Genomic DNA, 12,898 nt, shown 5'->3' with positions numbered 1-12,898 from the left:
CATTGATATTTATCTTGAGGATATATCGTCGCTATTGGTTGGGATCGCGAGTTTTTTCTTCTTCTTCTAATTTTAGTCTATAAAACCCAGCTTTATGTATATAGGGTTGGGTTCTGTTGACTCGAGAAATGACACATAAACTTGATTGGGTAAACACAAACAATTCTAATGGTTGGGAATTATCCTCGAGGTAAGTATCATTGGGATAATATAGAGAAATGACACATAAACTTGATTGGGTAAACACAAACAATTCTAATGGTTGGGAATTATCCTCGAGGTAAGTATCATTGGGATAATATAGAGATACACCTAAAAACGCCAACCATTTGGATGTTGTGCTTACACAATCAAGATCATGTGTCATTCCTTGAGTTAATGGAACCCAAGTCATAGAAGTAAAGACCTGACCTAAAGTTTTTTCGTACCATTTTAAACCCGAACTCCGATTTTGTTGACTATTATGTTTTGTTGGAATAGACATAAAACTTGGATTTTATATAGTAGGAAAACGTTTAGAGTTTCATTTACATGTTGTAGACCTGCAGCCCTAATGCCTTTATCTATTTGATGCTTTTTCTTTCATTCACACAGATGAGTCAGCTTTAAAAAAAATTCAACTTTAAAACTATCTTAGTAGCACAAAATAAAGTTACACTTAAAAAGAGTATTTAAGAAACCCATTTGAAGTGTGTTGGTAATTTAGAATCCATTCTATGAGCTTTCCTCATTGTTTATTCTGCTAAAATTCCAAGCAATGGTTGGTGTTGATAGGCATTCTGAGTCTAGAAAAGCATTGAAGCTTACCAAGAGTCATCTTGTTTCAAGGAACTAGTAATTATCTTATATATGGAACTCAACCCAAGTCATCAAATTAATCTATACTTAATTACTTGACATTGTCTCAATCGAGTTTCTATCAAATCATGTTAACTTACATTGTCTGCCATGTCAATATGTCTTCTATCACTACTTCAGTCCCTAACGAACCAAACTGTTAGAGGTGAAGAAGGGACCAAACCCCATCTTTATTCTGTTACACAATGACATTATTTGCATCTCTTCTGATCGTTGAGTGTCTGAACCCTTCTTGACATACATCATCTGTCCATTGTAACTTAACCGTTTGTTTCGAATCGTCACACTTAAACATTCTTCGTCCTTAGTTTCCTTGAATAGGCATAATAGGCTTTGCCTCACTCCCTTTCCTTGCTTCTATATTAATTTTTAGGTGCTGAAAACTAACTCTAGTTGTCATTCTTATTGGAAAAAACTTGAATATCAAAGGGTTTATTTTTTTGAGGGCTCGTTAAAAAAAAACTATTACCAATAAAAGATCAAAATCTACAATGCCTTAACGAGAAAATCACACGAGAAGTACTGGACGAAGAAGATCAAACAAACTGCAAAACCCTTCCAAGAAAGTTCGTTTTTCTTCTAGTTTGTTGAATTTGCTCTATTCATTGACTACTACTCCCCTTACTGTTGTTTCTAAAATACTGCATTCTTCGGCAACATAGATTGTGTAAACATTGTTTCACTGATTTGAGGTTACAAAAATATAGAAATAGATCCTTGAATGCTGCTTTTGAGGATAGGGGCGTGGACTTGTAGGGTACTTCATGTCTAAAACTATCCTTTTTGTTGGAATTGAGTAAAACTTCTATACTACATAGAAGGAAAACATTATTAGTCTTACAGAGTTTCATTTACAAGTCACTGTGATGCCTTATATGTACTACACTCTTTCTTTTGTACACACGAAGACAAGTCAGTCTAACCCCTAAAATCAAAACTTGCGACCAATTAGAGCATACAAAAGAATGTAACATTAAGAGAAGGCATGGCATAACATAGCTTCCATCCTAGGAATCTTATTAGTATAGATTGCCAGAGGTAGTGAGGTATGATAAATGTCAGGATTGAAAAATATTGTGTCATCTTGGTTCAAATAAGTCGTCAAATTTTACCCGAGACCATGTCTTCTATCAAACCAAGTCTTTATTCCATTGCTCGATCTCTTTTTTACGTTAGTGGAGAATCTATCTATCAGCTGCTTTTCCATTATAATTTCGCATGTGATGTCGTGTTTTTCTTGCCTCGATATTTATTGGATTCTAAAGTTGGTATTCCAATGGTTTTCAAATCCAAAAAGATAATTCTGTGGGGGCTGATCCTGTATCCAGTGCATTGGAGCTTCTCTATAAATAAAGGAATAGGAGGATCTTTGATGGTTAGGTGCAACCGTGTCATGAGGTCATTATCAACATTTTGGGCCTCATGTATTTCTGGTGTAAGCTTTTCGAAGAGTTCCAGGGTGTATTTTTTTTTTTTTTTTGATTATTTGATTTGTGAGTAGAATCTAGTGATTCGGGTTTGCTTTTAATAATCTATTTAATCGTTTTTGTATGTTTGAGGTTTGATTTGATTACAATCATCAATTCATCATCATTGTCAACAAATATGTTGGAAAAAAAGGTACTGATTTCTTATGGAAAGAGAGAAGAAGTTTAATAAATTCCTGATTTTGGATTTGAATGTAATAAAGAATACTTAACTGTAAACTAGAAGTTGAAGCATGCATGAAGCATTGTCGTAAAGCAAATTTCGCCCATGTTGCGGTATCACAATTTGTAAACGTTCACTTTCTAGGATACAATAACCCACGTTTTAAGAGGGTACTCTAATTGGAACGTAACTTCAAATTCCATGATGTTTTGTACTTTCACACTATAGTAAATATATATATCAATGATGATTAAACAGTAAGTACAAATACAGAGAAAAGGAGATTAAAGAAATATACAAATCCGACTAAATAGAAGAGTTTAAATAAAAAAAGAAGTGATTGTTTAGACAATCACACACCTCTTTGTTCTGTATTAGTTAAGAACAGACACTGATACATTATTGGAATTTTAGAGGGTTGAATTTAAAAATCACCCTAGAGTAGCAAATCGTTATGTTTTGGAATATTTTAATTGAGATCATCTCAATTTTCTCATAATTTAAATATTTTCTCGAAATGAAATTTAAACATTATTTACTAACGATTGACTATAAAATTTTTTGATTAATAAAATACTATGATTGTCATATTCAAGGTCCCACTCTAATAATTTGGAGTACCCAAATTCCCCCATAATTATATTATCTTGAGATTCTTTGGTCAAAACATTGTTATAACTTAGAATTAGCGTAACCAAGTTTGGTTTCGACAAATTTTTCACTTTGATTAATTCAGATAAATTTAGAAAAAATATTGGGAAAATTTTGATAAAGGGATAGGTTTAGAGTAACAAAGTTCAGATTGGGCAATTATTTGGTATGGGTTAATTTCGATTAGTTTAGAAGAAAAATATATTAGAAGGATAGAGCAAGAAATTTATTTTGGAGAAATTCATTGGACACCAACTTTTGCTAATGCCACCCCAATTCATATGTAAAGAATTAGCACATATCTAGTGGTGGCATTAGCAAAAGTTGGTGGTGTGGCAATAGAAGCAATTTTTTATTTTTTATTTTTAAATTGTCAATTTTTTCATGACTAATCGATTAATTACCATTTTATTTTTTGGCTGACCCCACGCCCCCACCCCTACAAGCAATTTTTACCTTTTTTTTCCTTCCAAAAACAGCCACATTATTGTAAACCCATCATGCCCCTTTAAACAGCCGACCCATTGATACTCTTAGGGCTTCCAATATAAGAAGGTGTATCTATCTTGATCAGGTTTGGACCTTATTGGATCATGGTTTTAATTTTCGTCGGAGACCGAGACGTATCGCCCAAGTTAACTCGATATTGGAGTTGAACGAGACCAACTCACTAGTGACTTTTTTGACCGAGATTTAATACCTCGTGTTCAATTTTTTTTAATTTTTATTTTTAAAATGAGACGTCTCAAATGTATCGGAAAACTCGTCTGAGATGACTCGATATCAGGCTTGGACGAGACGAGACGAGACGCAAAACCGAGTTTTAAAATCATTGTATTGGATTGCAAACCCTTGAGCATTGTATCAAATTGAATCAAATTTCATGTCTGATCCAAAACCCATATCATTTTATCAATATTTTTATAGTTGCAATTCTTTTTTACATTCACCTCATGATCCCACACACAAATCGTACAAATAATACAAAAATAAAGATAAAAGAGAAAACAAGAGAGATCTTTTATGTGGCTTGATAAAGATGTCTACATCGGAGAGATCAAGGAGTCATTCCTCACATTTTTCAGTTTTTAAATGACTTTCAACACTTTAAATAGAAAAAAACCCTCAACAAATAAAAGAAAACATAATCCTAATTATATTAAAATTTTCGTATTCATCTGTATCCAAATATATATATATATATATATATATTTTTTTTTTTTTTTCTTTGACGAGTAACAATCACTCTAGCACATGCTCATTAGTAAAATATTACCACTTTTATGTGGAGGGGTTTATGCAAATATAATAATTATCTAAAGTGAAAGAATCCTTTCAAATTGGGATTCTTCCCTAATTATATAGAATTCTATCCAAATAATACCATATGTCTTCATTAAGATTATCATTGATTGGTGTGACATGAATGGTCTAGATGGGAGATGATTTTATTTTTTCACAATTCTAATTAATTCAAATAGGGTTGTCAGTGTGTCTGACCCATATTAGATGTCAATATATCCATATTCAAATTTGGATATTTCATTTGAATATGAATCCAAGTCGGACCAATCTAAGATAAAATCATACTCAAATCATTTTGTTTTTACTTAAACAATATTTGACCCGACCTAAATCGCTTTATTCGTGTTGGATTGGATTAGGTAATTCTGGACTATTTAATATTTTTTTCCTAACTTTACTTTTGTTGATTGTTCTAGTATTCTATTTAGTAAATTTTTTATTTCTTAAACGTCCCTCAACCTTATCTCATGTTATAATGTGTTTGACATACCCAAGTTACCCTTTTTCTCATCTTTTTCACATACTTTGAGATTTTCCAACAACAATTGTAATTATTTTCAATGATTTTTTAACGTTAATGATGAATGGAAATGATATACATCTAATTTTGAATATATATATATATTTGATGATTTATAATAAAAATGAAGAACGAAGATGAGATTCCAAAAATTTAATATGGCGTCAAGCTCACCACTTCTTATTATTGAGTTTGACATTATTTTATTGTTGAATTCGAAAATTTAAAAAAAAAATATCTAATTTGAAAATAAAAATGTTGACCTCAACAATAAAAAGTGGTGAGCTCAACACTTGCAAAAGCTACTTGTTTTTATTTTTTTTAGTTTTCGGCTAAAATACATGGAAAGACTAACTAAAGACTTTACATAATGACTTGAGTAGATGTTTTCAAACCAAAAGATGCATTCTTGATTGATTTTTATCCAAAAATAAAGTAAAAAAAAAAAAAAAAATTGAAAAAACTCAAGTTTTTTTTTTGTTGCATACTTCTTAAAAATGCTTAAAAAACCGCCTTGAGAATGGCTTCTTCTTCCTTCTCAAATCTTTTCTGTTGGAATGGAGTCTTTGAAAGTCGACTGGACTATTGAAAAACAATTTTTTTTTCCGATGAAAATGATGAATTTGAATGATTAGGAAAGTTTTGACATTTCATTTCGTGAGAAATGCGGGGAAGTGGGGTTCACGGACTGATTAGAAAGAAAAGTTTTTCTAAATGGATTATTACGAGAAATCTTAAAACTTAGAATAATTTACTCTTCATTTAATTAGAATTCATGTTGTAGTGAAGTAGAAAATGATATTTTTCAAAACATAAAAATATAAGTTTCAATGTAATGTATCATTTAAATCTTTGCATATATAAGGATAGAGACATGTCCAATTTGGATCTGACTCAGGTTAAGGGACATCAAATCATATTCGACTCATTTCCTATAGAGATCAAATCTAAATTTGATTTTCAGATCACTTGGATTTGAGTCTAAGTTCGACTCATTTTCTGCCCTAATAATAGTAAATCCACACACTTTTCTTAGTAGAGAGGCGAAGGAAGGAAGGAGAGAGAGCAATAAATATTGGATGCTGTTAAAGTGTGACCCAAGGGCACATGTTAAGATGCATTAAATACACTTCTAAAAGAATTTTACTAGGGGTGTGAATGGATAGTCCAAAATTCGAATCCAATTTGAATTCATATAGTTTTATATATTCAAATCCGATAATAATATTCAATTTGAATAATATATATATAATAGATTTTTTAAATAATAAAAAATTAATTGGATAAGAAAAAATTATGTTTTTTTTTTTTTTAAATATACAAATGATTCAAATTCTAATTGAATATTATTTGATATCTAATAGGATGATCGGATTCGAATTTGAATAGAATTTTAGAATATCCATCGGATTCAAATTCAGATATTACTATATCCAAACCGATAAACATCTGTCAATACTCCTAAATTTTATTACTTAAAATGTCTAAAAAAAAACTAAAAAAAATTCCTACTAAAATACCCTCAAGTGCTTATTTCCCATGTACCCAAACCTTTGATGACACATTAACAAAACCCATAAATATTTACCAACCACCCCCACTGCCACTGCCCAACAAATACTCTCTTCCACTATTAGTGTGAGTGATTGTGACCCCCACAACTTTATGAGGATTGACAGCTTCAATAGGTGTGCACTTAGAACACCTGAAGAGACTGATCCTCTCCCATGTGGTTTGCAGTTGAAAGTACCTTCTCCAGTTCTACCTACAAGTTATCAAAATTAAATAAATATTCCAATCTTATCCATCCAGGTGGAGGGTTGAAGCTGTCCTCTCACACCCAATACACATCTCGTAAACCATAATCCAAGGAATTAGCGCTTAAAATATATCTTTTTAAAACTTTGCTTGGATGTGGGAGGAGGACTTTAATCCTCCACCCTGTGTGCAAATAATTTGCAATCAAGAAAAAAAAATAAATAAAACCCTTATATTTTGAAACTGATGATATGCTTGTCTTGATCTCAATCTTTTAATTCTAACAGAGGAAGACCTAAATACCTTATATTCCTTAATCTCTAGTCAAAATCCTTGATTTTTTTTTCTCCAACCCAATCATCTTCAAGTACTTCAATCTTTATTGTGCTTATTTTTAAGCTATTAAACCTAATCTTCAATCATGATTTTCAAGGTAGCACTGATCATTTATAGAAAATCCTAATTTTTTTACTCAAAATCGTAGATTATTCTATCAAAAATTTCATCATTCATCTCTTTTACAAAAATCCTATAAAAATTTCTTCCCAAAATTAGTCATCTTTAATTTGTTCAACCTTGTTTTCAATCCATCATTTCCTACTTTAAGGTTTGAAGGTTGGAAATTATGCTTAAATTTTTTTAACCTAAAGAGATTGAAGATACTGCTTTTAAGAAGAAAAATCAAGGCTTTTTGGCTTAGGTTTGAAAACAAGGGCATTTGAATATTTTTCTATTAATTTATTAAGAAGACCGAGATTAAGAGAGATATCATCAATCTCAAAATAGGGGCCATCTCTAATATTCACCAAAACATGGTAGAGCATGTATAAGCGATCCTAATGATGGACATCTAATATTTATCTTGATTTCTTTGGAATTATGTTTTTTTTTCCCCTAAATTTTTGGTATTATTATTATTGTTATTTTTGGTATTGGATTTGTTTAGTTTTAAATTGGATCTTCTTTTGAAATTTCTAAGTTAGGGTTTCTTCAAGGGTTGGCCATGTTATCCTACATAAGATCGATTATATCACAAGAAAGACTATTCAAAATGATATATTAGAAGAATTGGAATACATTTACATTTAGAAGAATAGGTTATAATTTTTATTTTATTTTATCATATAGAGAGTTAATTAATATGATTTATATTATATTAATATTTTAAATGCCATGAAAATCTTGGCTTAAAGTTTTCCCCCTAGGCCTCAAATTGTATTGAGACGGCCTGTGTTCTCTCTTTATCATGCATTTGCTATGTCTCTGAACTTCGAGTAATTAGTTATTTGAAAAGCAAGCCGGAGGCATGGTTTTAAATCTTGGTATCGTCCACCACGAGATGGATAAGACAAGTCAAACGTATTGGACGAAATTTAAAATCATAGTTCATTTGTGCCATTGTTGAACAAGATGACTCAAGCATATTAAAAAATCATCCGAGACAACTGGGTCTCGTTCATGGACAAAATGAGACATCAAAACAAGTTTTAAAACCATGGTCGGAGGTGGTATAAAATCACTAGTTGTATCTCATCTCTCTCTTATCAATATACATGTGGGTGGCGTTGATCTCTATGAGGAGATCATCCTCACTAAAAATCTGTCCATTCAAAAACTTCTAACCCATCAAAAGTGACTTACAAAAATAAGAGGGTCCACGATTCTTCAATTTATAAACTAGGGTTAGAAGTTTCAGAAAGAGCTGATTTTTAGTGAGCTCCTCATCATAGAGATCATCCTCACAAAAAATCAGCCCATTCACTCATGTTTTGAAAAATGTTTGGCACAATGTTTACCTCTCTCTAGTGTGTGTGTGTGTAAACCACACAAAAGTGAAAATGATTGTTTTATATATATAAGATCCAACTATTTGGCCAACATGTTTTGTCCTACATGGATTAGAAATTTCTGAATAGGCTGAATTTTGGTGACAATGATCTCTATGATGAGAATATCGTCCCCAACAAAAATCAGCCCATTACGAATTTCTAACCCCATGTTGATGAGTTGAAGAATTGTGGACCGTTCATTTATTGTAAATCACTTTTGATGGGGTTAGAAGTTTCGCAATGAGCTGATTTTTTGTGAGCATGATCTCCTTGTCATAAAGGTCATCTTCACAAAAAATCAGCACATTCCAAAACTTCTAACCCATGTAAGACAAAATGTGTTGGCCAAATAATTAACACCACAACGGAATGACCAACAAAAAGAAAAGCCTGTCGGCAACAATAACAAGAACAAAGCAACACAAGTAAGCATGGAATTAAGGAGGAAATGAAACCACAGAGAGTAATAAGTAACAATGCATGAGGAGATGGTTAACAAATCCATCACTAGGTTTGCACATGATGCAAATACCAACAGTGATTATCAGAGACAAGATGTGAGATGATCGACAATTTAGATTTTATCCAAGATGGCAGACCAAACAAAAAAGAACCTATTTTGGATGGAATTGCTGAACCTCGAAAAAGCCTACTTTCCGTGACTTTAACATTTTAAACCTATCTTCTCACAAATTAAAGCACCTTTTTTCCCTTTAATGAGTGGGTCCACTCATTACGACGAGCGAATGTTTACAAATGGAGCATCTATTAGTGCTTTCGTGTCACAGAGACTTATATTATATAGTGTTCGATCCACAGATCAATAGTAAAGCAGCAATCATGATTTTATTAGAATTCAATTGGCAAAGAAAACAAACACATATATGATAATTGACAGTTGCAACAACATTCCCATGGTTTCTCATTCATAGTGCTTTTTAGATAAATATAAACTCAATAGAACAAAGGAGAAGCATACAAGCAAGAAGTGGAGGATAAAAGGAAATAAAAGAAACGAATCGAGAAGAATGTCACGGTAGACCTGGATAAACACCGAGTTGCTTCATCTGCCAGCTTTTACGAGGAGCGGCATGGTCGTTGAATGGAGTGTATTGCTGCAAAATTTTAAACAAGAACAGTTACATTTCAATGCACAATTGAAATCTGTTACCGATCTCATTAAAAAAAGGTTTACTAATTAAAAAAAGGGTAAATTATAATTTCATGAATATGTCGAAATTCCCATTCCAGTATACAGTTCATTTTAATTCCCAAATCATGCAAAACGTGTAAAAGTTCTTTCTTTTTTTTATTTAAAAAAAACGATAATGAAATTTCTATTATACCCTCTTTTTTTATTGATTTCGTTGCTTTGTACAAAAAATCAATGATCTCGCAGCTTTCAAAAATTAGAGATAGCGTAGTTTTTTCAAAATAGATTAGCGACAACCGTGTGGTTTGACAAATTGCGATATCGTGGATTCTATTAATTCATTGCTTTGTACAAAAATCAATGATCTCATAGCTTCCAAAACTCAACAATATCGTAGCTTTCCAAAATTGTGGAAGGGGTATAACAGTAATTAAATTATCGGGCTTTTTTAATATAACTTTTACACGATTTGGGAATTAAAATAAACAGTGTACTGGAGTGAGAATTAGACAAAAGTTGCGCAAGTTTTCGAATTCTCTCTTTAAAAAATATGGATTGGTTATTTTATTACCTCCATCTTTACTAGAAGTTCTTTTGCAGTTGGAGCAGAGACGACTATATGCCGAGCAGCTGGTTTGATAAAACCTTCTTTGACACCATTGTCGAACAATGCAAGCAAAGAATTGTAGTACCCATCAACATTTAGCAGACCAACCTGTGTGCATAAACCCACCAAAAAAAAAACAAAAGGTTAAATCACCATTTGTTCTCATTCTACCCTTAAAATCTTCTTAGAATTAGCACAAAAAAAATGATGGGTTACCGGTTTATTATGGATTCCTAGCTGTGACCATGTTATCATCTCCAATGTCTCTTCCATGGTTCCATATCCTCCTAATAGAATGAAATATTGAATAACATCAAACGGTTTCATGTTACATAGTTCAAACTTGTCGGAAATTTACCTGGAAGAGCAATGAAAGCATCAGATTGCCGAGCCATTTCTGCTTTACGCTCATGCATGTCTGAAACCGTTTTTACTTCACCCACCGTTGAGCCGGATATCTGCAAACATTCTCCAAGTTTTGACTCAACTAATTACATATCTAGTTACATAGTTCAAACTAGTATTAGGGGAACAATAACCAGTTTGATATGGTAGCCAAAAAAATTAAGAGAACTACTTCTTAACGGATCATTATGCTATGTTCTCCAACATAACAGATTCAACAAAAGATTCCCCCAAACAAAAAGCATTGATAGAAAATAAGAAAGTCATTGATAAGAAACAAAACAAATGCTTATAGAATCTTTGGAATTAGAGGCTATAATCAAATTCAAGAAGAGCTTTAAGGTGTGGTTTATATTGTTCGATATGTTGGCATCCTAAGCATAGAGGAACCACAGGAATCCATCCTAAACTTGATGGTTAAACTATATTGCGGTGATGATACTGTTAGCTTGATGCCAGGTTGATAAAAAGCTTAATGCCTTTCATTCTTATTACTTATTCCATATAAAAAAATGAAAAAATAAAATAAAATGAAAAGATCATCTTATTCAAAACCCCAATCAAGAAATCCCTTCTCTCCCACTTCACACCTCGAAAGGCACTGTTGTCCTAACTCCTAAGCATAGAAGAGCCACACCAATCCATCCCAAACTTGGTGGTTAAACTCTATTGTGGTGACGATATTGTTGGGGAGGTCCAACAGAAAACTAGTTCGATCCCAAGATTATTAAATGCTTAATGCTTCTCATTCTTATTACTTATTCGATATGAAGGAAAAAAAAACGAAAAAAAAAAAAAAACAAAAAATAATCTTATTTAAAACCCCAATTATGGCATCCCTTCCCGCACACTTCACACCTTGGAAGGTACCATTCTTATAGAGAGAAACATGCTTTCACATCTTAACCCAAAACTTAAATGACATGGATTAAGCCACCCATCTAAGAAGTATGCAGGTGATAAAGGTAAAGATCCTTGTTAGATATTACAAAAAAAAAAAAAATACCGATCATTCAACTTCAATAAAAAGTAGTTCAAGATATAATGAAGTGAGAAACAAAGGAAGGATAAGCTGAGGACCCACATACCTCAATAGGCATAAGGGCTGTTGGAATGACCCTACACATTAAATACCATAAACAAAAATATGAATGATACCACAAAAGTTCATAGATTACTTCCATAAACAGAATTATGTGAAAAAGAGAAAAATCAAAATCTTCTTACCCAAGAACATGGCAACCTCCATCATAGACTTTCTTAGAGATCAAACCCATCAAACCAACACTCCCCCCTCCATAAACCAAATCTATCCTCCTCTCTACCTGTAATCCACACCCATTGAAATATAATCAAACCCCACAAAATATCAACAATACCAATCAAAATAAACACAAATCCAATAATAGAGCCTTCATGAAAAAGAACAAAATCCAAATCAAAACAGCAAATACTCATTATCAAGGATCTTTACCTGATGTTTAAAACCTCAGAAAACCAAAACCTAAGAAAAAAAGAACTTCAACCCCACTTGGAAACAATACCTAATTCTATGAGCAGCTCTATCATAAACATGGAGAAAACCCAAATCAAAACAGCAAACACCCATTACTCAAGTCTTCAAAATCAATCAGAAAAAAATAAAAATCGATGTTTCACACCTAAAACAACCCCATCATATACACACCTCACAACAGATCTTATCATTTGAAATGAAGGAACCCAAATTCAAAATCGAAATACCCAACACTTCACTCAGAATCAATCAAATAAGCACATAAAACACATGATGTTTGATACCCAGACATCAAAAACTCACAAAAACCTAAAAAACCATCAATCAGAGGGTGAGAGAAAAAAAAAGGAGGAATAGAGAGAGAACCAGTTCATTTCCCAAATCAAGAGCAGCATCACTGAAGACTTCTCTGTTTCCAGATTTGCTTCCACAGAACACACAAACTCGTTTGAATTTGATGCTTTGAGTGTTGACTTCCATTGAAGATTTCAAAAAATTCCATTCAATTTTCAAACCATGAGGTAAGAGAGAGTGAGAATTCCTTCGCTTACAACTTAACAACTGTTGCTTAATTCCAAGAGAAGAGAGAGAATGAAGCATGAGACAGAAAACAACCACAGCCCACATTCTCCATTGCCTTTCTAAT

General features: G+C 32.4%; 1 protein-coding gene across 2 annotated transcripts; it reads right to left on the bottom strand.

Moving 5' to 3' along the window:
- Positions 1-9,395: 9,395 nt before the first annotated feature.
- Positions 9,396-12,898, bottom strand: LOC147410480 (cytokinin riboside 5'-monophosphate phosphoribohydrolase LOG8-like). Of its 2 annotated transcripts, XM_086435864.1 has the most exons (7): positions 12,619-12,895; positions 11,964-12,061; positions 11,825-11,855; positions 10,690-10,789; positions 10,548-10,618; positions 10,296-10,439; positions 9,396-9,686 (listed from the first exon to the last, which is right to left on the bottom strand). In XM_086435864.1, the coding sequence occupies exons 1-7, from the start codon at positions 12,877-12,879 to the stop codon at positions 9,603-9,605; spliced, it is 789 nt and encodes a 262-aa protein (XP_086291990.1). In that variant the 5' UTR covers positions 12,880-12,895; the 3' UTR covers positions 9,396-9,602. The 2 variants fall into 2 exon arrangements, with proteins under 2 accessions (XP_086291990.1, XP_086291997.1); XM_086435871.1 differs by lacking the exon at positions 9,396-9,686 and having other exon boundaries at positions 10,284-10,439; positions 12,619-12,898.

The sequence above is a fragment of the Akebia trifoliata genome, chromosome 1 (genome assembly GCF_017979445.1).
Source record: "Akebia trifoliata isolate Shusen 1 chromosome 1, ASM1797944v1, whole genome shotgun sequence".
NCBI lineage: Eukaryota > Viridiplantae > Streptophyta > Magnoliopsida > Ranunculales > Lardizabalaceae > Akebia > Akebia trifoliata.
Note: the sequence above shows the minus strand (reverse complement) of the source record. Positions and strands in the feature narration are given on the sequence as shown.